The 26,883-nt window shown below is 37.3% G+C and overlaps 1 protein-coding gene across 6 annotated transcripts in view; it reads right to left on the bottom strand.

Annotated features, from left to right (window-relative positions):
* Add3 (adducin 3) overlaps positions 1-26,883 on the bottom strand; it is a 135,090-nt gene that overhangs the window by 10,724 nt on the left and 97,483 nt on the right. For all 6 annotated transcript variants that reach the window (XM_010634642.3, XM_010634647.3, XM_033761439.1 and 3 more), the window contains exons 2-9: positions 17,376-17,599; positions 8,766-8,904; positions 4,718-4,869; positions 3,495-3,575; positions 2,291-2,440; positions 1,686-1,829; positions 1,473-1,571; positions 262-444 (exon numbers count right to left, since the gene is read on the bottom strand). In XM_010634642.3, the coding sequence (XP_010632944.1) occupies positions 262-444; positions 1,473-1,571; positions 1,686-1,829; positions 2,291-2,440; positions 3,495-3,575; positions 4,718-4,869; positions 8,766-8,904; positions 17,376-17,570 (1,143 nt within the window). In that variant the 5' untranslated portion in view covers positions 17,571-17,599. The remainder of the gene's footprint in view (positions 1-261; positions 445-1,472; positions 1,572-1,685; positions 1,830-2,290; positions 2,441-3,494; positions 3,576-4,717; positions 4,870-8,765; positions 8,905-17,375; positions 17,600-26,883) is intronic.

The raw sequence follows: 26,883 nt of genomic DNA on the forward strand, positions 1-26,883 counted from the left end.
GATACAAAATTTCAGTTAGATGGGAGAGTTCAGTGCAAGAGATATGCTGTATAATACAGTGGCTATAACTAACGACCATGTACTATATTCTTGAGGAAAAAAAGATACTTGCATATCTCAAGTTTGATATAAATATGTGGTTAAATTACACACAAACTCTCATCTCAGAGAAGAAATATATTTTAAAACCAAAGGAAGATATAAAGTATCTGCTCTTGAATCTGAAGGCATGAAACCCAAGTAGATGTTCATTTTACCTACCAAATTATCCAGAGTCCTCATCAGCCCTTCAAATTCAACTTCTCCAACCTTCCATTTCTGCTGAGAACCCATGTTCACCCCTCCTCCTCCAGCTGCTGCTGTAGTGTGAGTGAAAGCTTTATACTTCTGGAGGTCCAGAACGAGAAGATTGTCTACTCCACCTGAGCTTGCTAATGCCCGCACCTGCAACCAACAGGAAAACAGACACATAAAACCGGCAAGATTGTGACTATATTTCTTTCAAAAACACAATTTCAATGTGGAAAATATCCACAATACATATCTGGGCTACTAACAATGACAAAGCAACACTCTTGGGCAAGTAGGCAGCTGAAATATCTTGTTCACCTCACTGAAAAAGACTCCAGGACTCTGGTCCTTTTGCTGGAAAACACATTTAGACCCACATCTTTTAAAAATATTTCAAACAACTTCGTTCTCTTGCCAAATTTTTAAGTTCTTCTCTTGATGCTTTCCCATGACTATCCAGTTAATATTTTTTGCTGAAAGGTATAATTTTAAAAGGAATATAGGGACACTATACTTTGAATTTAAGAATATTTAGACAGAAGTTGTCAGCTCATTGTCTTAAGCCTTTTATAGCCCCATTTGAGAAGAGGGACCATTAAAGCAAAAAAGAAGTTGGTTAAGACAAGGTACATTAGGTAAAAACATTTTTTTCACCTTTGTGATACTTCCAACTGATTATTACCGTTTGCTTTAAGGGAATCTGGTTGTTTTTCTTTAAGATGGAAATTAGAGTCTTTATATACAATCAGCTTCTCTGAGAAAAAGAAGTGGTTAATAAATATCAGGTCTATTAAAGGGGCCGTGGAATTGTTACGAATTGCATGAGTTCATAAAACTTCTGGTCCTAGTCTCTGTTTTTTACTAAAGTGGCCACAATGCATTTGATTCTTGATGATCTCTGGCTGCCTCTGTTTCTCAATTACTACCAAACGAGAGGGTGAGAACAGAGGAAGGAGGATTGTGGGAAAAAAAATGACGTTTATCAAGGCATTTAGAATTATGTGCCTGAATTTTAATGTACTTTCCTCCAATTTTCAATGCAAGAAACAACTTTTTATTTCAGTAGAACTCTTAAAAGGCAAAACAAAAAGCCACTGACCAATAGGTTTTAGAAATACATAAACACAAATACCAACTTAACAGACTAACAGCAAAGCAATAAAAGGGGTATTTTTTCCTACCTGAATCTCACAGGCTATCTGCACATTAAAAATATAATGAAAAGCCTCTTCAACTGTTTCTCCAAGTGCTATCACTCCATGATTCCTGAGTACCAGCACCTAAAATAGAATCCCCAGAGCAATCACTTTAAATAACTGGCATAGCTCACACTGCTTTCATCAACAGCAGCAGTGACAAAAATAGCTCCTTTGACAGAGACTCTTACTACACACCTTACAACTTGGCCCCAGAACTTTCTGCAGTTGAATTCTCTCCTCCTGTTCATCAAGTGATCCTTGGTAGTCATAATAGGCGATGTCTCCCAGGATAAGGGACTCTTGAGAAATTGGAAGGATCCCGTACTTCATGGAGGACACCTATTTATTGGGTCCACACCAACACAGCACATTAGCTTACTGCACACATTTTCACAGGAACTGACTCTTCAGGCAGCGCAGGAAGCATGGTGTCCTCTACTGCAGCCCACTCCCACTTTAGTTCTTCACTTCTTCCAGGAAAGAAAGGGGGCTTAGGGAATACAGCTCAATTCACATGCTGTGTCAAATACTATGACAGAAGTTTTTTTCTAAAAATTCAGTGACCCAGTTATAAACTGATTAGTTTTAGAATCTAAATGCTATCTCTCCAGGCATTTCCTACGGTGGTAGCATTTGGCCTGAGCCTTTTGCTCTCTGGTTATGCAGAGGATTAATATTTAAAATATGATTTTGATGGCAGGGTACGAAGGAATGAAGGCAGTAAAGTAGCATGTTGGGAAGAACATGAACATAATACATTTTCCAGACTTATTATTGGCTTTGGCTTCTCACTGACTTACAGCTGCTGTAGCAAGGGTGTGGATGTGTATCACACACTTAACATCAGGACGTGTTGAATAGATTGCAGCATGGGGACTGAATCCTGTATGGTCAATTTTCAAATTAGTACTTCCCTGGTCAACCACTTCTCCTATTATATTGACTTTCACCTGGAAAATCAGAAAGACATATTCAATTGGTATAAATGTGTCAAAATTTGTCTGTGTTCCCAAGCTAAGCAGGGAGTGGTAAACTGTTGTGGAAAAGGTCATGTAATAAATATTTTTTTACTTTCTGAGATTCTGTTGCAAGAATTTTTGTGTTGTCATGGCAGTACCAAAGCGGCCAAAAACAATCCGTAGAGGAATGGGGCCTGGTGTGGTGGTGGCCTATGTCAGCACTCTGGGAGCCCGAGGCAGGAACATCACAAGTTTAAGCCCAGCCTGGGCAACTTAGTGAGGTCTTGTCTCAAAATAAAAAATAAAAAGGGCTGGGTACTGTAGCTCAGTGCAAAGGCCCTGGGTTCAATCTCCAGTACCAGGAAAAAAATTGGTATAGCTTTTTTCCCCATACAACTTTGGAAAGCACAAAGTATACAAAACAAAATCTTAGTATTTAGCAAGAAACACAGTTTGCTAGAAAATGAGTAACTTCAGCTCATCACTAGGGATTTAGACAAATTTACCATCTTTTGAAACAGTTGGAAAATTTTACTAACATTGTAGCACCCAGTGTAGCTTCTGCTGCTGTATGAGTTGATGTCAGTGAGTAGGAAGACAATCATGGAAGAGAGAAAATGCTAGTTAAGATTCTATACCTACACTGTTTAAATTTAGCTACAAAATATATACCCTGTTTGATTTAAAAAGGATTCTGGAGTGTATGGGATGGAAAAAATAAAAAAGATAAATTTAGCCAAAATATATACCCTGTTTGATTTAAAAAGGATTCTGGAGTGTATGGGATGGAAAAAATAAAAAAGATTCAGTTCAAAACATAAAAAGGTTAACTGATATTTTTTCCAACTCATTTGTCCCTCAACTACTGTTTTACTGGAACTCTAAAGCTTTTCTTAAAAATCAACATAATCTTCCAGAGCCTTCATTGTTCACTAGTGTTTTTCCATCCATACCTTCTTCTTCTTCCATTCTGTGCTAAAAACTAAAAACTGTCAGGAAAGCACAAGGGAGATCAGAAAAAGTAACACAGGAATGAAAAGCATACCAAATTGGAAGCTGTGGCTTCAGAAAAAGACAGGCCTCTGGGAATTATGATAATGTGGTCTTGTTCCTTACTTATTCTTACCTGGAAGAAAGAGAAAACAATAGAGGCTGACTTCAAGGAATTTGTACTTTTCAGTGTAAATGTTAGGAGCCATAATTTTCAATGATCTATGGGATAAAACAATAAAGCAAAAATTCTAAGTCTGCAATATGAAACTTTTCATAAGATTCCCTCCATTTTCAAAATTTGCTAAAAAATGAGTTAAGTGTAGCTTTTTTTTTGGTATTGGGGATTGAACTCCGGTCCTTGTGCTTGCAAGGCAGGCCAGCGAACCACTGAGCTAAATCCCCGGCCCTTATTTTTTTTAAGTGTAGCTTTTTTAAAATTTAAAAAAAATTTTTTTCCTATTTAGTGGGCTTCTCTAAAGTTATTTTGGGATTTCACTGTTGCTCAGGATCAGATAAAGGAAAAATAAATGCAATGTTATTCAACCCAATGTAGAAATGATTATAATCTTAATTTGCAATATGAAAATTAAGGGAAAACAGGCAGGAAAGATACAAAGTCTCTTCCTAGAAAGGCATAAAGTAGAAATGGAACTTGGGGAACTAAAGGATGTCCAGGGAAAAGAAAGATTTTGGTGGGTTGCAATGTATATGTTTGTCATTCTCATCATATTCCATTTTAGTATTTTTTCATTCCAAAGAGTATCTTGCTTCTAAGTGTGGAAAAAAAAACCCCAAGAAAAATACGTTTAAATATAAAAACCATGGAGAAACTTTCCTGACCCTTTAATTATTCTTAGCCCAAAAGTTTTTCAATCTCACTGATATCAGATATAATGAACAGGGAGAGGGATAATTTTGCCATAGTACTTTCTTCTTGGATAGGTTTTATAGCTGGTCTGTGTCGAAGGAACAACAAGTATAGCAGAGAGAATAAAGTTGTCTTAATTGTAGCCTCTCTCTTGGAGATAATATTTAAATCAGCATTAGGTTGTAACCCAGCACACTAGAAAAAAAGTCTAAAAACTGGACTTCCAAATAGAAGTGAGAACATGGTTGTTCCAAGATACTCTTTGGAATAAAAAAATATTAAAATGGAATGTGATAAGAATGACAAACATATACAGTGTAACCCACCAAAACCTTTCCTTTCCTTGGACATTCTTTAGTTCCCCGACTGAATTAAAAAGAAAAAAAATCAAAAGTTAAAGAACTCACTGAGATGTATGTATTTGCCAGGTGAACCCATCCAAATAAATCTGCGAGTCTGTACAGGCTGGCAAGCTTACAACGAGTAAGTTTTTCTCCTTTTACATACGAGGATGTATCTGTACCCGGAAGGTCATTAATAGGTGTGACCATGCCAAGACCTAAGACAGGAAAAAATTGTAGAGAGAGTTTAAGTCAAATAATATCTTACCTGGAAATTGGATGTCAGGAAGTAGCCAGTAACTTGTAAATAATCAGCTCATAGTGTTTTATTAGCCTATCCTCTTTCAGAAAAGTATACCGAGTGTGAAAGTAAGTATCAGCCATCTCTGTGACTGCCTGGTAAAAGTTACTTCTAATAACTTATTGGGGAATAACTATGTCAAATCACTGGGAAAAATGGTTCCATGATTCCAAAAGCGAAAAGTGTTACTAAATATTGAGGCTACTGCTGATGTTACGATGAAAATACCTCAAAAGAAAGATGCTTCTAATATTTCTTTTGATTTTTATTCAAACGTAAAATATTAAAATTTTAAAAATGCATACAAATAACAATCTAGCTTGTGCTCCTTTGAAGGTCTCTAACAAACCAACTGCCAAGCTCAACTGTTGCCAATTTCAAAGTTCAGCTTGTGTTCAGTCTTCATTCTCCTTGACTTCTTCACAGCCTGGCACCTTTTACCACTGCCTCTTTTCTAGAATTCTTCCCCAGGCCTATGTGATACTACCCTGATACTGTTTCTTTTCTCTTTCTGTAAGTTTTCTTCCTCTTCCTTCCTCCAACGGTAGCTCTTTATCAAAGCTCAGCCTTCTACTATGCTCCTTTCTCATTTTACTTTTTTCTACGAAAACTTTATTTACTCTTAAGCCTCCTCGTTTATTTCTGTGTAACGACACCTTGATCTTTATCGCTGATGATGACTTGCTCCTTGCCCTTCAGACTTTGTAACAGTCTGCAACACAAAAGCACACAAATTCAAAGGTTCCGAAGGTGATTTTAACTTCTGTTTTTTCTTATTTTGCTGCTTCTCTCAATTTTTCTGGTACTGATGACCTTACGAATCCTGCAGGCTGAAAGAAACCCTAATAACCTTTAATTCTTAACCTTGCCTGGGCACCACAGATGATGTGGCAGCACATTCCATCATTCTCTTCACAAGGTCCCTCAATTTCCATCCTTGGGTCTGGGCCTGAACTCCTGGGTGGACCCCACAATAACCCCTCTCATTCTGGTCCCTTTATTCTCAAGAAAAACATCTGAGATTTCTAATGTATTACTCTTAATCTAAGAACACAAGCCCAGTCAGGACTTTTAAAGAGAAGCTCCAAATGTGAGATCTAATTGTGAAATGGTGCAAATGAATTCAAAGAAGTTTTAAGCATAAAAATAGTATAATTTCGGGCCAGGGATTTAGCTCAGTGGTTCCACTGCCCGCCTCACAAGCACAAGGACCTGAGTTCAATCCCCGGTACCCCCCCAATTTATAATTTCTGACATTACTCTCACACCTTCCCTTATCCTTTCAAATTAACTTGTTTTTCATACCATCACATAAATGTGCCAGGCTGACTGTTCGGTTTCCACTTCCTGACGTCTGAAAAGGAGGCCAAGGCTATCCTGCCACCACCCTCTGCACATTCCAGCAGTCCAGCCAGACCCCTGCAGCTCTGTGTTCCTGACACGAAATCTAAAACGTGTATGGGACAGCCTTCTTATTGTTCTGTTCTCCCCGCTTAGTCTTCCTCTGAGAACCTCGGAAATTCTTGTTTCGGACGCTGGCCTTCTACATCTGTATCTCCTGCATGAGCATCCAATCCATGCCTAAGCAGTGTGCACTCTTCCTCATGTCTGCTGTCCAGCCTGTTCCGAGGTCTCAGGCTGTGTTCTGACTGCTGTGCATCCTGGCCACGCAAACAGCACACCGAAAGCTGGACTCCTCCATCTTCCAAGCTAAAGTAGATCCCTAACTCTGCACTTTCCTATTTTTGTTCAAACCACAAAATCTCCCACTCCATTTCTTACACAGAAAATAGTGACTTTAAAAAATTATCCTACTGTTTAAAATGGCTTCCCACACAAGTTAGGAGTAAATTTAAACTTTCAAACCTGGCTGTGACTCGATTTACATCAAAATCACATTTTCATGTGATGGAGTTTGTTTTTGATCTGACTTTACTTGTCTCTTGAAAACCATGCTCCAGACCATTATTATTTCTGACTCCCCACAAGACCAAAGTCATTCCTTTTTGTCATCTGTACTACTTTCCTCAACCTGGGATACTTTCTTTCCATTTTCATATGGTTCACTCCTTCTTCCTATTTAGACTGCAGTTTAAATGTCATATCCTCAGAGAGGTCTTCTTTGATTACCCAACTGAACATGCCACACAGGTGCTTTCTCTCCTAACACCAATTACAATTCTCTGCAGAGCACTCTGTTATCTGATCATCTTAGTCTATTTTCCATCTCCCTGAGAAAAGGAATCTTGTCTGTATTGTTTACCAGTGTAATCCCTGTTCCTAAAAGATGCTCAATATTATGCAAAGAGTGAAGCAAACTAGCACAACATTTGAGTTTTTGTTTTTGCTGGCAGAATGTTTCTCTGAAGCTAGAAAATTTAGTCATAAGGGAACCCATCATTCTTTCCCTCCCCCAGTACATCAAATTTCTTAGGAAGTCCTCTCTACTTTTCCTGGGCTATGCTGTCTCTCACTGTTCTCTTCCTGTAATACCAGTGATGGCAAACCTTTTAGCGCTTTCAGTGATATACAGTCCACTGCAAACATGTCCTACACGTTCACCACCATGCTTTATACCCACAACACTCATCTAATTCAGGTACTTATATCTCACATTGGGATTTTTTTCAGAGATCCTTTAAGTGCTCTTGTCCTTTACTGGTACTCACGTTATCACCTATCTAATCGCTCCTCAGAAGGTTTTTTCACTTTCTGTGCTGACAGTCTTCCTTGGTCTGACAGCAAAGGACCTCATCAGTCAGGCCCAACTCCTCTCTGGCCTTCCACACCAGGACTCTCTGATAGCTATGCAAAGCCCACACGGAGTACTGCAGACTCGCCCTCACTTACATGTTCCCATCTCCATGATGCTCTCTTTTTACACTTTTCCCTGTATTTAAAAATCCATGAACTAACTGAAATCCTACTTATGTGTTTCTAATGAAAGTAAGGAAGATGGACCAGGGATTTGGTTCAGTGGTTCCACTGCCTGCCTTGCAAGCCCTGCACCAAAAAAAGAAAAAAGAAAAAAAAAGAGAAAAGGGACAAAAGAGGCAGCCAGGGTAAGAGGAGAAAAAAGGACAAAAATAAACACCCACATCCTTCAGCGTGACTGGGAGCAGCCCCCACCAGTCCCCTCAGGCTGTGCGGTGAGTTCTCTGCATCTCACAGCTGAAACACACAGCGCAGAAGCTAAGACCTCGTGATTTTTGGTGGCCTTACAGTGTTCAGTTCACAAAACTGGCTTTATCGTAAAGAGCTGATGAATTAATAAAATGTCAAAATCCTTTAATACCCAGTTCTAACTATTCTTTTTATTTTTTAGTACCGGAAACTGAACTTGGGACCTTGTGCTTGTGAGGCAGATGGCAGAACCACTAAGCTAAACCCGCGGCCCACTATTCTATGTTTTAAAGACCGTTTCATTGAGACCTATCTTCTTCCATCAAGTTTTCTTAGTCTATTCTAGCCAATGTATTCTCCAGCTCTAAGCTCAGAGCACGTTGACTTCTGAAGCTCTTTAGATAATTTCCTATGAACAACTCTGTCATGCTTTCTCTGTAGTTACCTTACAGTTTTAATTAAAATATACTTATGCAGGGCAGGGACCATATCTTAAACTATTCTGTAACCCCTATGAAGTCTAGTAAGTGCCTGATTCATATGAAGAAGAGATTCTAACACTATGCTACCCTGGGTGTTGGATATTATAAATGTAATAACTGAACCTGAGCTGAATACGCAGCTAGAGATGTAAGTATTCTAAAGTAGAGAGAAAAGTGCAATTTTAAAAATTCTCCAAAACTGACATACTGAGTGGAGGTGAAGAGAAGCCGGAGAAAGAACTGGTCACGATGTAATCTGCAATCTGCTGTAACGCTAGTAACCCAGTCGGGTTGTGGCCTTTCTTCATCTGTTCTTGAATAAGGCATTCCAGGTCTTCCCGAAAGGCCTGTAATACACAAAAGTAATCACTGAACACATATCTCACTTGAAGCAGAATGACCCAAAACTTGCTCTGAAATAACCATCCTTTCTCCTCTTCACTTTTGAATAGCTTTTACCTGCACTGTATACAAATAGAAGATACAAAAATAACACTGGAAGCAGCAGCAAGAAGCCTGCTTTCAGGCTAGGAGAAAAAAAAAAATCATTCCTTTTTCTGGGGGGTACCGGGATCAAACTCAGGTCCTTGTGCTGCAAGGAAGATGGCGGAATCACTGAACTAAATCCTCAGCCCGAAAAAAATCATTCTTACTTGCAAAGAAAATGAGATAGTATACCTACACTAGGCAGTACACTAAACTGCAATTTGGGGTCTGGGGATTTGGCTCAGTGGTTCTGCTGCCTGCCTGACAAGCGCAAGGACCCGACAAGTTCGATCCCCGGCACCAAAAAAAAAAACAAACCAAAAACTAAACTGCAGCTTGGGCATCAGGTGTGAGCCAATGCTGCAGGCGCCATTCCATGCTTAGAAACAGTTCATCCAAGTCACGGCAGTCCCTATTTGAACAAGGCACCACTGTGTATAGATTCACAGCAAAACCTGTTACGAAGACACACTAAGTCACAGCTTCCATTTTATGATTTCCACAGCAATGCCTTAGTTCTATGAACTCCGAATGCAAAATAATAGGAAGAACTAATTATTATCTTTCAACAAAACTATCCTGGAGAAATTACACTTTTTTCAAATTTTGGGCCCCATAAATTCTTATTCAGGAGTTTTGCTACTTTTGTGGGTAGGGGCACAGAGACAAGGGAGATGCTATACTTTCTGCTTTGTTTTGTTTTTTGTACCAGGGATCAAACTTGGGTTCTTGTGCTTGCAAGGCAGGCAAGGCATGGAACCACTGAGCTAAACCCTCGGCCCTATACTTTCTGTTAAAAAGAATGTGTGAGACTAACTTTTAAAATAACCAACAAATTGTGACCACATTTGAATTCTGAGTTCAGGGAACAGTTTTCACTAGTTAAATGTTGCTTTACTTCTATAAATTTGCTTGTTAAAAGCATATCATTGGGGGCCGGAGATTTAGCTCAGCAGTTCGGTGGCCTGCCTTGCAAGCGCAAGGACCTGAGTTCAATCCCCGGTACCAAAAAACAAAACAAAACAGGTACCAAAAAACAAAACAAAACAAAAACACACACACAAACAAAAAACCATATCATTGGGCTGGGAATTTAGCTCAGTGGTTCCACCACCTGCTTCACTAAGCACAAGGTCCTGAGTTCAATCCCCAGTACCAAAAAGCTTATCATTAGTACAATTATAAACCTTTGAAAACATCTGATTCCATCAATTATAACTAGTTCACTTAAATATATGACTGGAACAAAAGAAACTATCTTCTAAAGTATACTCCATTAACGCCCAAGAGACTGTGAACAAAGAACTACTGTGAAGGATGGATGCCTTCATACAGATGAGAAACACAAGTATTTTCCATGGTTGAGGCTGAAAGACAAAGAAGACAAAGAATCTTTTTTTTTTTTTGGTACCAGGGATTGAACTCGGGTCCTTGCGCTTGCAAGGCAGGCTACCAAACCGTTGAGCTAAATCCCTGGCCCTGACAAAGAATCTTTGAGACATCTTTTTTTTTTTTTGAGACAGGGTCTTGCCATGTAGCTCAGGCTGGCCTTGAACGTGTGGTGGTCCTCTTGCCTCAGCCTCCCAAGTGTTGGAATTACAGGTGTGCACCACCACACCCAGCATTATTCTCTTTATCTTTATATAAACTATAGAAAAATTTTGGACACATGACATGGCCCAATCTACCACCCTTCTGAAATATTATCTTCCCTTCAAAACCAAAATATTTAAACTTTTCTTAGTTCAGAGCAGCTATAACCAGTATTCTTTGATTTAGTAAAAAGAAAATATATCTATTATGCATATTACTCATTACATACATTACAACAGATCTGAGAAGCAGGTATTATCTATTTTATTGAAAGCCCTTGGCTCTACGTTCTCGCAGGGAGAATTTAAGCCCCCTTCCACAGATTAAAATTATACAAAAAGCCAGTTGTGGTGGTGTACACCTGCAATCCCAGCACTTGGGAGGCTGAGACAGGAGGATCACTGAGAGTTGGAGGTCAGTCTGAATGACACAGGGAGACTGTTGGGGGCAGGCTAGGGGAGCAGCAAGCGCAGGCCTAAAGAGGTTGGACAGAGCCAAGAATGGAAGACATTAAGTGGATGCTATAAAATCGTACACATTTCCTGGAGCTGGACCAAAGTTTATATAAACTCTCAGGGAGTCAACATGAATCAAGCTAATCTGCTCAGTGTGCTGATTTACGTGGCTTCATCAAAAAGCAACCAGTGGCTCAAGAGAATCAAATTACTTGTTAAGAGAATTTCTGCTGGGTGGGATAACAAAACAAAGACAGGCTAAAAACCTGTTCAAGGCCACCGAGCTAGTAAATGTCACAGAACACATGTGAAGTGTTTTTGTTAAGTAAAAATGTCTTCATTTCTCTGTATCACACAATATGATAAAAACTACCTGGAAGGTGATCCCCATTTGGGATCTGTTCTGCCACAAGGGATGGAAATAAACTGTCAGTGGTCCCTGTAGGGGTAAGCATAGATAAAGAAAACAATTTCAAAGTAAATGAATTTTCTCAGTCTTTTCAATATAGTTGACAGTACTTCAACAGGTAAAAATTATTCTAGTGCAAAATATTTATTTATTATGAGCATCTACAACTTACTTTTTGGTTTCAAATGATTCTGAAATATTATTCAGATAATTTCCTAAGTCATAGAACATTAAGTGTAAAAACTTACTGATATAAAACTTTCAGCTGATATAAAAAAAATTTGTTGGTAAACCTACTAAGCTTTCATTCGAATATTAAAATAAATATCCAATATCTTTATGACAAGTAGTTAATCATATTCCTATTAAAAAACCAATGTTAATAAGTCTTTGGAATTACTACATATCATATTTCCCCCAAAATAAGATCTAACTGGAAAATGAGCCCTGGCATCATTTTTTTAGGATGCTCATCATATAAGCTCTACCCCAAAATAAGCCTGTTAAGAGATTAGCCAGATGGACACATTTATTATGTCTGTTGCAATTCATGATAGACATACTGAATTATAAAATAATGATATTAATATATAAGTAAATATATTATTGACATTAATACTTAAATGATAATACAATTCTAATTATTTGTATATACTCAAGTTGGCACCTTTGGACGAGAGGTCAGTGTCTGTGTAAACAGATGAACTCAAGGCTGACAGCCAATGACCAACTGGGGTACACACAACATGAGAATGAAGGGATGTGGTTTTGTCTAACACAAATCATCGTAATTCAATGTCTCATGTTTGAACAGGTGTACTTCATGTACTCATGTGAAATAAAGAAATGTTTTCTGAATTTTAGTGCCCGCAATTTTTTGTTGCTTTTGTGTGGACCATCACTCTTAATTGTCATCATTTTTTTTTTGCTACTTCTGTCTCATAAGTCTTCAATTAACATGTGATTTAATGAAACTCTGTGAAGCCAGCCTGCAAGAAGTCGTGACTTGGATGAGAATTCCTGGGATAAAATCACTGACAGCTGTGTTGCTGTCACACTATGAGCAGGCTACGTGGACAAGAAGTGCTCATGTAAGGCGAGCTCCATTTGTTGCATATGGGAGACTAGGGCCAAAAGTTCTATAGGAATTGGAGTTGCAAGAAATTCAGGCTAGAATCTGGGGTTTGGAGAGTTATGAAGATGTTTCAGAAGATGACATGACTGTATTTGAATAAATGTAGATTGTTGAACATGAAAAAATAAGACATCTCCTGAAAATACATCCTGTCCTTTGAAGCAAAAATTAATATAAGACCCAGTCTTATTTTGGGGGATATACAGTATCTATTGTGTTATGTGTGCTTCTTTAACTTTGATGAAGCATCACAATTTCAACAGTTTGTCCTAGGTACTTTACTCTGAGAAAAGAGGTAAATTACACTCTAAGATCTCCAGACAGTACATATATACAGAGTACAACAGTCAAAGAGAACTTGTGAATCATCTCTGATGCATGAACAAAATGTCAAGCTGAACTAGTTTACCCACCAGCATTTGATTTTTTTTTTCCTTCAGTGTCAAGAACTGAACCCAGGGCCTGGCATGTGCTGGCAAAGAGCTCTCTGACTGAGCCACAGCCAAGCTCTATTTATTTATTTATTGGTTTGCTTGTTTATTTTTTGAGATAGGGTCTTACTATATAGTTGAGATTGACCTGGAACTCACTCTGTAGCCCAGGCTGGTCTAACACAGTGATCCTCTTGCCTCAGCCTCCTGAGTGCTGGGATTCCCGAACCACCACGCCCTGCTTGCTTGCCTGCTTGCTCTCACCCTCCCTCCCTCCCTCCTTCCTTTCTTCTCTCTTTTTGTTTTACGACAGGGTCTCACCAAACTGCCAGGCTGTCCTTTAATCTGCAATTCTACCACGGCCTCCAGAATAGCTGAGATCACAGTTACATGCCAGGAAGCTCAGCAATTATTTCTAAGATAAATATCTTTTTTTCCTTTTGTGGTACTGGGGATGGCACACCCAGGTCTTCCCACTGAGCTAGGTACATCTCTAGTGCTTTTTATTTTTACGCTTTTAATTTGAGACAGGGTTTTGCTGAATTGCTAAATTGCCAAGGTTGGGCTTAAATTTGCTATTCTTTTGTCTCACAGACTCTCAGAATGCTGGGATTACAGAAATGAACTACCACACCAGGTATAAGACAAATATTTTCTTTAAAAAATTTAAAATATGACCCAAAGCTGTGAGATTCCTAGAAAGAAGTAATACTTCTTCCAGGTTACAGCAAGACAAATTATCTGTTCTTCTATTTTTTTCATATCAAAGCATAAGATGCAATTTTTGTTATACAAATTTATAAATTTACATTTGAGCCAAAATGTCTTATGATTAGACATTCTTTTTGGATTGCGCTGAATTAACTTAAGCAAAGAAATGAAGATGAATAAAACAAACTATGTAGGTGTAGATTTTTTTCATTGTTGCAACCATTTAACTAAGCTGTAAAACATTCAGCAAATTATTTAATGTCTCTAAATTTTAAATTACTCACCTGTAAAGTAGAGATATTGATACTTCTTTTACTGAGTTGCTTTGAGGATTATATTTTACCTTATATACATAAATAGGTACCTGGCATAATGTAAGAGTTTTTAAAAAGTATGCTTATAAATTTGCTTCATATCATATAAATTTACTTGAAATACAAATATTAGCTTTGATTTTACCTTTATTGGTTATAGATTTGTCTAAAAAAATGAATATTTACAATATTTACAGGAGGCCCATACAATTTTTAAGGTAGTTTTATTGGTAGAAACAATGCAAGCATGGGCTGAAAGTAATACAAAAAAGGCCTCTGGACTCTCAAAACTTCTGTAAGAAGGAAGGAGGCTAAGAAAACCAGAGTTGTAAGCAGACTATCTTTCATGGAAGGAAAATTCAGACAGTGCAACCAAGAACCTAGAGGGCAGAGCCAACAGCCATGAAGATGCATGCCTGGTAAGCAGCAGGACTGGGTATTCATCAAGGACTTTGAAACATTTGCCTAAATAAATTTCATAATTGCTTTGAACCAGTGACTGTCTGGTCCCCAAACTCTCAAAGGTTTGAAGAGGAAGACATGTAAGCAGTTATCTTATGCTTGTTCTGCCAGCAGAAGAGGGGTAGGGGCAGATAACTTGTCTCTTTATAGTCAATAGAATGAGAGGAACCATATACGAGCTGTATTTAAGGAACTATTTCCTGAGGTGGAACACCTGCACTTAGACCAAACTGAGGTGATGAGATTCTAGAGTCAAGCTGAAGGGGATGTCAGGAGAGGTCAATATTTTGCATGTCTGAAAGCAGACTGTGGTGTTTTTAAAATAAATTTTGACCACAGAGTAGATAATTCTCCCCTCAAAAGGTGAATTTACTTCCTCTTCCTTTGAGTATGGATTGAACTTAGTGCACACTGATAACTAATAAATATGGTGGAAGTGAAGGCATGCAATGCCGGGGAGTAGGTCATGAAAACATTGTAGGCTGCTTTCTCTGGTGGAGCAAACTTTAAGAAAAGTCTATGTGTTGGGCTGGGGATTTAGCTCAGCGGCATCATGCCTGTCTCGTAAGCACAAGATTCTGAATTTGATCCCCAGTATGGAGGGAGAAAAAAAGTAAAGAAAAGTCTATGTGACAAGAGCTATGGCCTTCTGCCAGCAGCTGTAAGTGATCCATCTTAACAGTGGCTCCCCACCCTGTCAAGCTTTCAGTGGACAGTGGCCTTGGGTGTTGTCTTTGAAGCCAAGAGAGAACTTGAGCCAAAAACACTTAGCGAAGCTGCTCCTAAACTCTGGACTCAAAGAAATGGTGAGAGAAAAAATGCCTGTCATTTTAAGATGCTAAATTTTAGATGTAATCTTTTACTTAGCAATAGATTACTAACAGGCCATCCTGTATCATTTCCTTTGGTGAAACGTTTCTGTCTTTAAAGAAATTTAAAGGTTGACCACTGCCTTAAACTATGGCAGAAAGATAAGACTGGTATACTTCCAAGTCTTTCACAAACAAAATTTTAAATTCACTAGTCAAACATCTAGGGAAAAATAACCCACAACTGTTTTAAATTTCAGCCTTTCCATTTCTCTGTGATCATTTTTGTTAAGTGAATCAGGAAGGGAAATGACCATCTATATGCCTGCACTTTCCCAGTATTTAATTTCTCCAAGGCATAAGTAAAATTGATACTTCTAAGTCAAGTTTACAAGTGGAAACACATGAGTATAAAAAATTAAATATTCTACTCAAAGTGATACTGCTTAGGCTATTAGCAGTGGTAGCCTTAAATTAGATGCAGATTAGGGGTACGAGTGCTTGCCCTAGCATGCAAGAGGCCCTGGGTTCAATCCTCAGTTGTACAAAAATTATTCTGTCTTTACTTTAATGGGTAAACTATAAAACAAAAACTCTGGCATGGAAATATAGTTTAATACTTTTTTCAGGCTGGGGATTTAGATCAGTAGTGTCACACCTGCCTTGCAAGTGCAAGGTCCTGAGTTCAATCCCTGGTACCGCAACCCCCCCCCACAAAAAAAAAACAAAACTTTTTTCATTTAAATATTATAGTTTGAAATGAATGATCCTTTTGAGGCAGTGTTTAACAATCTTTTAACAAAATGTGAACTTCATTTCTTTTGATTACACTGTTTCAATAATCATTTGGTTAATAAATTAGTTCTTGAAAGTGGTGTCAGTCAGGAAATAAGTCAACTCCTATCTATGTAATTAATGTGCCATTTAAGTATTTGTAAACACAGAAACTCAGGTTTGTGTAATGTATAATCCCTCATCATGACTTCTCTGGTTAATCTCCACTCAATTTGGAAAGGGTTTTTAAAGAACTTGGCGCTGTACTTTTTAAATTGCTCAAAGCTTGCATTGCTTTTATAGCTTGTACTTCAGTGCTTTCAATCAAGGTCACTCATACCGGAGAACTACTCAGTGGAATTTTCTTTTGGCTTTGGACTCAACTCATGATTAAATTCACAAGGGCATAACAAAAACGATTTACCAGGGCTCTATGCCCCTGTGCTTAATAAAGCACCTAAGTTGGAAACCTAATGTAATCCTAACCTGGACATTGTGTCTGTGTGTGCCAAATTCTATATTAAGGGGGGGGTCCCATAATCTGCATTATGCATAAAGCTATAAATTCATTTTGATTCTTATATAAAGCTGTTCTGTCATTTTCCATAACTTATATATGACTTGTGCAATTCCATAAAGGTTTGTAAGAAAACCAACAAAAAAACACTTGAATATGATTTAAAAGTCTACATACTGCTGTGCAGATAGAATTTTCAGCTTAAATTGAAGTTATAATTCACTTTTAATCTAGTTAATTTGGGGTATGTACACATATGTATGCCTGTATTAGGTACATTAACATAAGGCTGCCAAATCACAGACCTTCTCAAAAACTTTGTGTTTCTCTGAGCATGAAGGTAGCCAAAAGAAAAAGTAAACATGTACATGGGATATAACAAACTTAATTTTTAGTTCCTATATCTGAGTCATTTTTGTCTTCTTCACAGATGTTTAGTCTGAATTGGGTACCCTATAGTGGAGTAAAATTGTCTATTTTCCATTAGTGAAACATTATGTCCAGAAAATACACAAAGAAAATGTATTCTATCACAATACTAGTCTGTTAATAAAGCTCTGCAAACTGAATATATACATTAGGTGTCCATTTCTTCTTTAAGCAACTGGTTACTACTTCTCCATATCTCTTTTAAGCTGAGGGTAGTTTAAGATACCTCCTACCTCATTATGTCAAAGTTTCCATAGGGGAAGAAAACTTTAGTTATAATTATTTCAACTCACAGGACTCTGTAGAATCTGAGTAACTCGCTTTCTCTGCTCCATCATGTTGAAGTCTTGTCGTAGATCAGGAGACATGTTTCTCTCCCGAATGTATTCTGGATCATTTTCATTAATTCGATCAAAGTATCTCTCTTTGTGAGGCATACTCGGAGGAAGAGGAGTAGTGATCACTTCGTGGCTGGTATCCGAACTCATGTTTCAAGTCTGTGTACTCTCCTTGTTCTCTACATAATAAAACATAAAGAAAAGAGGACATTCATGCTAAATTCTTTTAAAGTTTGTATGCGTGAATCAGCTTAATTTTGCGGCCAATGTAACACTTGAGACTGTCTTTAAAAAGGATGCTGGGGATTTAGCTTAGGCTGCTACCTGCCTTGCAAGCGTAAGGTCCTGAGTTTGATCCCCAGTACGGGGAAAAAAAAGGGGGAGGCTATGGGCAGGTGTGTGTGTGCACGCGCACATGCGTGCATGTGTGTGTGTGTGTGTGTGTGTGTGTGTGCCTGAGTTTGATCCCCAGTACGGAGAAAAAAAGGGGGGGCCAATGGGCAGGGGTGTGTGTGGGGGGGCTGGAGCTCAGTAGCACTTGCTGAGCATGTACCAGGTCCTGGGTTTGATCCCCAGCATCCCAGGGGCAAAGAAGTAACAAAAAAATTAAGACAAATTTTATTCATCAAAAAATACCTTAGGCTAAAATAAAAAGATACCTTAGGTTATAACACGAAATTCCAAATTGATAATTTTAAGAGCTAAAGAAAACTTAAGGTTCAATCACTACCAAATGAAATTTTTGAAGGGAACAGCAATCAAAATACCCAAAAGTAAAATGACACATACTGATAGAAAAATCTTCATAATTAATAAGCACTGTTAGTGGGTCTTTAAGGCTTTTTACTCATGCTTTTAGACCAAAACTTTGGTCATTTTTAATGACCACTATATTTTATAGGGAATGTAATTAGCTAACATATAAAAGAAATAACTTCAAGTTTTTGAAATAATTCAACAAATTCCCACGGACAATGTCAGATCTGCTGAGGTTGCTGCCAGACTAACTCTAGCAGATACACTTCAGGTGAGGAAAAAATAAAAAACTATTCAGAAGCCACCTGAAAAGCCATAATTCACTTACTATGACTACTATTGATACTGATGATAATCTTTGATTTTTATAACAGGGAGATAATTTGGGTTCGCTACAGCTGAGCACCTAACTATATATAGTGAGATAACAAGACAGTCATTTAATTTTTTCCACCCCAAATTATGATCAATGTGCTAGAAGTTAATTAAGTCATCTGATTAAGTGCTTCTCAAATAGCTCCAAAGGACTTTTCCAATCCATTGTGGACCAATGTTTTTATAAAATACAAATAATACACTTAGAGAGCATGGCAATATAAACTTGCAATAAAAGTTGATTAAGTGTTTACTGTCATTTTTGTACTAGTCATGGGGGTGGGGAGAGCAGGAAGTGATGGCTTAGAGGGTACAGAATTTCTGTCTAGAGTGGATGAAGTTCTAGATATAGACAGGGGCAATAGCTGTAAAATATTAAGAATGTAGAATACTTAATGTCCCTGGAACTGTGTATTTAAAGTAGTCAAGTTAAATTTTAACAACTCAAAATAGATCATAAATTTAAACAAAACTGTAAAACTTTAGAAAAAAGAGATAACCTTTGGGATTTAGAGCAACACAAACAGTTCCTAAACACTAAAACCATAATCCATGAAATAAAAACTTATGAATTGGACCATACCGAAATTTAAAATGTCTGTCATAAATGCTATTAAGAGAATGAAAAGACAAGGGACAGACTGAGGGAAAATTATTTTCAAACTACATATCCAATGAAGAACTAGTATACAGGACACATAATGGACTCTCAAAAATCAAGGTTAAAAAAAGAAAACCTGAACAATTCAATTAGAAATCTTCAGAAGATACAGATATTTCACCAGAGAGGATATGTACATTACAAATGGGCACAAAAATATGTTTAACATTATTAGTTATATTAATTAAACCCAAATTGACTGCACAAGTATCAGGATGGTTAAAATTAAAAGTAAATGGCACTACATCCTAGAAGAATGTAGAGAAACTGATCCTTGAGACATTGCTAGGAGAACGTAAATGTTATAGGTACTGTGGTAAATGACTTGGCATTAAAAAGCAAAACAAAACTAAACTAAACGAAACATGTAAGTACTACATGGCCCAGAAAATATACTCTTGGTCATTTAACCCTGAGAAAGGAAAATTTGTATTTATACAAAAATCTGCATATAGATCTTTACAGCAGCTTTATTTGTAGCAGTTAAAAGACTGTAAACAATCAATACTTTCAATAGGCGAGTGGAATGAGTATCCAACTATGGAGTATTACCTGTCAATAAACAGGAATGAATTATAGATAAAACAATAGCCTGAATAAATGTCCAGTGAATTATGCTGGGTGAAAAATCTACACACTAAAGATTATATAAGGAACTATTCCATTTATATAATGTTCTTGAAATGATAGCACTGCAGAAGTGGAGAACAGATTAGTGATTGCTAAGGGATACAGAAGGATGAGCTTGATGATATGCTCAGGATTGAGGGGTTATAAAAGGGCAACAGGAGAGATCCTTGTGGTAAACAGACTTTTGCGGGGGGCGGCTACTGGGGATGGAACTCAGGACCTATGCTTGCCAGGCAGGCACAGGACCACTGAGCTAAATCCCCAGCCCATAAAGTGACTATTTTGTATCATGACTGCAGTGGTGAATACATGAACACACACACGGAATAAAATTACATAGGAATAAATACACATATATAAATGAACAGAAGCAAAACTAGGGAAATCTGAGTAAGATCAATATCAATACTGAGCCTATCAATATCAATTCTCTGATGGTGATATTATATCAGTTTCACAAGATATTACTAATGGGGGAAACTGGATAAAAGATACACAGGTTCTCTCTGTGTTAATTTTTTACAATTGCATATGCATCTACAATTATGTAAAAATAGCTTAACAAAATATCCTATAAGAATAGAAAAAGCAAAATTACTAGATTAAAACTACTAGATTCCCCCCTCCCCTCTGACAAGCCCTGCAACAGGCTAAAGCTTATATTGTAGCTTTCTGTAGATATTTTCTGTACCACAAAGCATTTTAAAGTAGTTCAGTCAATACAATTACAATGGATCTGAATAAAAACGCATAGAGCCACAGATCATTCATTCAACAAGCATTTGAGTAACTCCTACATGCCAAGGTCCTGCAATGGCAACCAAGACATAATTCTTCCTGAGGCTTGCAGTCTAGTGAGCTAAACAGAGGAAGACACAATTACATTGTAAAAGTCTCATGATTATTATGTACAGATTGTTTCAAGGGTCCCTGCAAATTGTCCCAGTTCTTTTATCCTATTATCTTATTGGTATCCTCTTAGTTCCGTAATGTGGTTTGATTTAGATTAGTATCCATAATTGCTAGAGATTTCCTATAATAGTTTTTTTTGTTTTGTTTTGTTTTGTACCAGCAATCAAACTTGGGACCTTGCACTTGAGAGCCAGGCAGTGGAATCACTGAGCTAAATCCCTGGCCCAGTTAGTTATTATTTTAATGGTAGATCATCACAGCATTTACAAATTGTTGATTACTGAGCTCTTCTCTGCTAGCCACTGGGTTGAGGCGTACATCCAGGTAAGTACATTTGCCACTCACAATCCTGTGTATAGGTTTTATCTCTGTGTTACAGAGGAGGAGATAAAGCCACTGAGAAGTAACCTGTCTCTGGTCAAAACAGCTAGCAAATGACAGGACTTAAAAGTAGACCTGTTGAACTCTACAGCTCTTGATCTTAAATAACCCAGACTGGTAGCTAGTAGGTTTCTTTTTAAATGCCATTTCCACTACTTAATAGGTGGAAGAAGTCATGCATGTCTTCCCTATAGTCCACTACAGAGCCTCCCAAGGAATGACATTTAGTGGTAGATTCATCCCTCTTAACCTTAAACAACTCATCTTAGGTATATATATTTCTGTTGCCAAGTGGTATCCGAAACATTTCCATTCCAGTGTACCTTCTCTTTAAACTGGCTATTTTTAATATACATCTAGGCAATATAAACCAGTAAAACTAGCAGTTTGAATCAGTGTGGACCCTTTTAGGGGAAGATAGTAGTGTTCTTTGAGTTAAAAAATTATTTATTTATTTCCAGGACTGGGGAATCAAACTCAGGACTTTTGTGTTTATGAGGCAGGCATGGTACCACTGAGCTAAATTCCTGGCCTCAATTTTTAAAAAATAATTTTTTAAAAAGTAAAATTTAAAAAATTTTAAAGCAATGTTATAAAACTTGTGAACACTATGGGTTTTTCTCTGATGAATATTTTTGCCATGCAGGTTTGAACCAAGATATCAGATATACACAAAATTCTAGTTTTAAAAAATCTTATCAAGGGCCCAGGGATTTAGCTCAGTGATGCTGCTGCCTGACTCACAAGCACAAGGTCCCGAGTTTGATCCCCAGTACCAAAAATTAAAACAAAAATAAAAACAATAAAACAAAACAAATAAAATCTTATCCAAATATTTATATAGCAATAATCCAACATTTATGTTTAAAGAACATCAGGTTCAAGACACAAACAGATGAATAACTCTGGAAGAGTAGCTTTTAAATTTTTAAAAGTTAGTAATTCACAATAACATATATTTCTTCTTTTTTTAGAGACAGGGTCTCCCTATATAGTCCAGGTTGGCCTTGAGCTCAGTGTGTAGCCCAAAATGGCCTCGAACTTGTGGTGATCCTCCTGCCTCATCCTCCCAGTAATGACATTTTAGGTATGTGCCACCACACTCAGTCACAATAAAACATTTTACATTATATTCATATGAACATTTATATTTAAGCTATACAACAACTGAAATAAATTCATAACCTAAAACTTTGCCTTATTAAGTGGTATATTCTAATGTTATCTATTTCAATCTATTTCCTTTCAAAAAAAAAAAAAGCTGTCAAATAGGTTCATGATTGACAAATGGATTGTGGTCCACAGCTTGAGAAACACTGTGTTAGAAACTGAGTTACAGGAAATAGGAAAAAGAAAGTTTTTTTGCGGGGGTACCAGGGATTGAACTCAGGTCCCTGGGCTTGCGAGGCAGGTGGTGGAACAACTAAGCTAAATTCCTGGCCCAAGAAAGAAGTTTTTTATGGTGGTGATAGAGTGGGGGAAGGAGAATGAAAATCAATTATGTACTACAGAAAATATATGATTTGATTTTTTGAAGAAATGTTTAGTGCAGATTATATTTCTCTACATGTGCCTTTTTTTTTTTTTTTTTTTTTTTTTTTAGGATCCAACCTGATCAGGTTCCTGAGCTTGCAAGGCAGGTGGTGGAACCGCTGAGCCAAATCCCTGGCCCTACATGTGACTATTTTAAAGGTAGTACTTCTTCAGTAAATCTGATGCTTCCAACCTTTTAAAAATAGTTTAAGCCCAAAACTATAAGAAAAGGCATAGGTAAATGAGACCAAATATGCTCAAAATAAAAACACTTGTTTTTGTATGCACACAAAAATAGTTTATAATTTGTACTGAGGAACATAAATGTTAAGATAAGTAGCCAACATCAGATGAAATGTTACAACTATCTGTCTACTTAGGTAAGGCTTTGTTGACAGCACAATACTGATCATATAAATAACATATCAATGGCAGCACTGGAAAAGATGAAAGCATTTTCAAGCTATCTGAGGGAATTATGAAGGGTTGGTTATGATTTTATGAACTGTATACCTGAAAGCAAAACTCTTTGGGTCTGGTTTTTGAAATTACATCTATAATAGGCTCTAAAACAGAGCCACAGAGCAATTTAAAGATACTGCCAGTGAACCAGTGATTCTCTCTATCCAAGTTCCTCAAGCCATCTAACTCCTCTGACTATCTGCACACAAGAATCATATTTTTGTAATGTTTCAGAATATTCAACCCCTTGAAAACAGAGCAAAAATCCTCTATTCTTGACTCAAATTAATTTATTGGCCCAGATTGTGGATAATGCTGCAAAATAATTGTCCAGTACGCTTTAATAATGTCAGGATTGTGAAAGATAAAAGATAGGAATTGGGATGGGGAATTACCTCAGTGGTGCCACTGCCTGCCTCAAAAGCACAAGGTACTGAGTTCAATTCCCTGGTACTAAAAAAAAAAAAAAAAAAAAAAAAAAAAAAAAAAAAAAAAAAAAAAAACAAAAAAAGACACTACATCCTTGTAAAGCAAACAGTCCAAAAGGAAGAGATGACAATCATAAATATATATGCACCAAACACTAATGTGCTCAACTATTTAAAAACAAATGCTAATGGACATGAAAAATCATATAAGCACTAATACAATGACAGCGGGAGACCTCAATACCCCACTGTTACAAATAGATCAACCAGACAAAATATGAACAATGAAATACTAGAACTCAATCAAATTTGAAGAAGAAATGAACTTAACAGATGTTTACAGTGTTCCACCCCACAAAAATCACAATACACATTCTTTTCGGCTGCACATGGATTGTTCTCCAAAATAGACCACATACTCACTCATAGAACATGTTTAAGTAAGTGCAAAGGAATTGAAGTTATCAGATCATAGTATATTATCAGACTACAGTATGATGAAATTGGAGATCAACAGCAAAAGAAACTGCAAGAATTTCATAAACATATGGAAATTGAACAACACACTTCTGAATAACCAATGGGTCACAGAGGAAATTAAAGAAATCAGACAGTTCCTACAATTAAACAACAATGACAATATAACACATGGAATCTAGGGGACACAATGAAAGCAGTCTTATGAGGGAAATTTACAGCAGTGAATATTCATATTAGGTAAACAGAGCGAGCTCAATTACACAACCTGATACTGAATCTCAAGATTCCAGAAAAAGAAGAGCAGGACAACCCAAAGCTCATACAAGGGAGGAAATTATAAAGATCAGGGCAGAAATTAATGCAATGGAGACGAGACGAGAACAATACAAAAATAAAAAAAATATCAATGAAGCCAGAAGTTGGTTCTTTGGAAGAATAAAACTGACAAACTCTTAGCCAACATTTCCCCCCCCCAAAAAAGGAAAGAAAAGGCCCAAATCCATGCAATTAGGAATACAAAGGGTGAAATTACAACAGACCCAGCATAAATCCAGAGGATCATCAATACCTACTGCGAGAACGCCAATAAGATGGAAAAATACAGAAGAAACGGACATATTCCTACACACATATGAATTACCAAAGTTGACCGAAGATGACCTAAAAATTCTAAACGACCCAATATCAATGAAATTGAAAACATAATTAAAAACTTACCAACGAAGAAAAGTCTGGGTCCTGATGGCTTCACTGCTGAATTCTACAACACATTTAGAGAGGAACTACTGCCACTCCTGTTTAAACTCTTCAATGAAACTGAAAGGGAAGCAATACTCCCTAATTCATTTCTGGAAGCAAGCATCATCACCTTGATCCCCAAAGCAGAGAAAGACCCAAATTAAAAAGAGAACTATAGGCCAATCTCACTAATGAGCACAGATGCAAAAATCCTGCAAACAGGATGCAGGAGATCATTAAGAAGATCACACACCCTGACCAAGTGGGATTCATCCCAGAGATGCAGTGAGGGTTCAACATACACAAATCAATAAATGTAATACACTATATTAATAGAGCCAAGGACAAAAACCATATGATCATCTCAACAGATACAGAGAAAGCATTTGATAAAATCCAACATACATTTATGATAAAAACCCTCCAAAAATTGGAAGACATTCTCTACTTCAATCTGATAAAAGCCATCTATGAAAAACCAACATAGTAAATGGTATCATGCTAAATGGTCAAAAATGGAAATCCTTCATGCTAAAACCAGGAACAAGACAAGGATGTCCACTATCACCACTCCTGTTGAATACAGTTTTGGCAACATTAGCCACAGCATTTAGACAAGAGAAAGAAATAAAAGGAATAAAGATAGGAAATGAAGAAATCAAATTGTCATTATTTGCAGATGACATGACACTCTATTTAGAAGACCCCAAGACCTCCACCAAGTCTTCTAGACTTAATAACCAAATTCAGCAAAGTAGCTGGATACAAGGTCAACACAAAAATCAATAGCTTTCCTATAAACAAAAAACAGACTTGCTGAAAGAAATGGGACAAATAATTTCTTTCACAATAGCATCTAAAAACCTGAAATGCCTAGGACTCTACCTAACAAAAGAAATCAAAGACCTCTACTCTAAAACTGCAACACTCTGAAAAAAAAAGATTGAAGAGGGTATCAGAAAATAGAAAGACATTCCTTGCTCTTGGGTTGGAAGAATCAACATAGTGAAAATGACCATACTACTATATAGATTCAATGCAATCCCAGTTGAAACCACAGCAGCATACTTCAAAGACCTTGAGAAAACAATCCAAAATTCATTTGGAACAAGAGACCCAGAATAGCAAAGCAATTCTAGGCAATTAAGACAAGGTGGGGGGGGGTCACAATCCCCAACTTGAAACTATACTACAAAGCCACTGTGATTAAAAATAGCACAGTACTGGCAAAGAACAGACCTGAGGACCCGTGGAACAGATTAGAAGATACAGAAACAAGTCCAGACACTCTCAGCTACCTCATCTTTGACAAAGGAGCCAAACAGGTAGCCTGGAGGAAAGACAGCCTCTTTAATAAATGGTGCTGGAAAAACTGGGTTTCAACTTGTCAAAGATCAAAACTAGACCTCTATCTTCACCATGCAATAAGCTAAAATCAAAATGGGATCTAAATATTAAAACAGAAACATTAAACCGGCTGGAAGAGAGGTTAGGTAGAACTCTTGAAGACATTGATGTAGGAAAAGATTTGATGAACAGAACCTTAGTTGCCCATGAACTAGCACACACAATCAACAAGTGGGATCTCTTCTTAGTAAAAACCTTCTGCACAAGAGAAACAACCAACAGTGTGAAGAGACAACCCATAATGTGGGAAAAAATTTTTACTAGCTCTTTCTCAGACAGTCTACTATCAAGAATATATAAAGAACTTTAAAAAAATCAGACCTCCCAAACTTAAAGACCCAATCCAAAAATGGGCACCTGAAATGAACAGTTTCTCAGATTAAGAAGTAGAAACAGAAAATAAACATATGAAAAAATTTTCAACATCACTGGTCATTCAAGAAATTCAAATGAAAACAATGCTGAGATTCCAACTCACCACAGAAAGAATGGCTGCTATCAAGAAATCCACCAATAAATAACAAAGGCTGGCCAGAGTGTGGGGAATGAGGAACCCTGCTCCCCTGCTGGTGGGAGTGTAGACTGGTTCAACCACTGTGTAAATCAATATGGAGATACCTCAAAGAACTCGGATTGGAGGTCCCATTTGACCCAGCCATCCCTCTGCTGGGTACCTTCCCCAAAGAATGAAAAAAAAAAA

The sequence above is a fragment of the Fukomys damarensis genome, unplaced genomic scaffold, assembly GCF_012274545.1.
Source record: "Fukomys damarensis isolate Sample0158 unplaced genomic scaffold, DMR_v1.0_HiC HiC_scaffold_8, whole genome shotgun sequence".
NCBI classification, from domain to species: domain Eukaryota; kingdom Metazoa; phylum Chordata; class Mammalia; order Rodentia; family Bathyergidae; genus Fukomys; species Fukomys damarensis.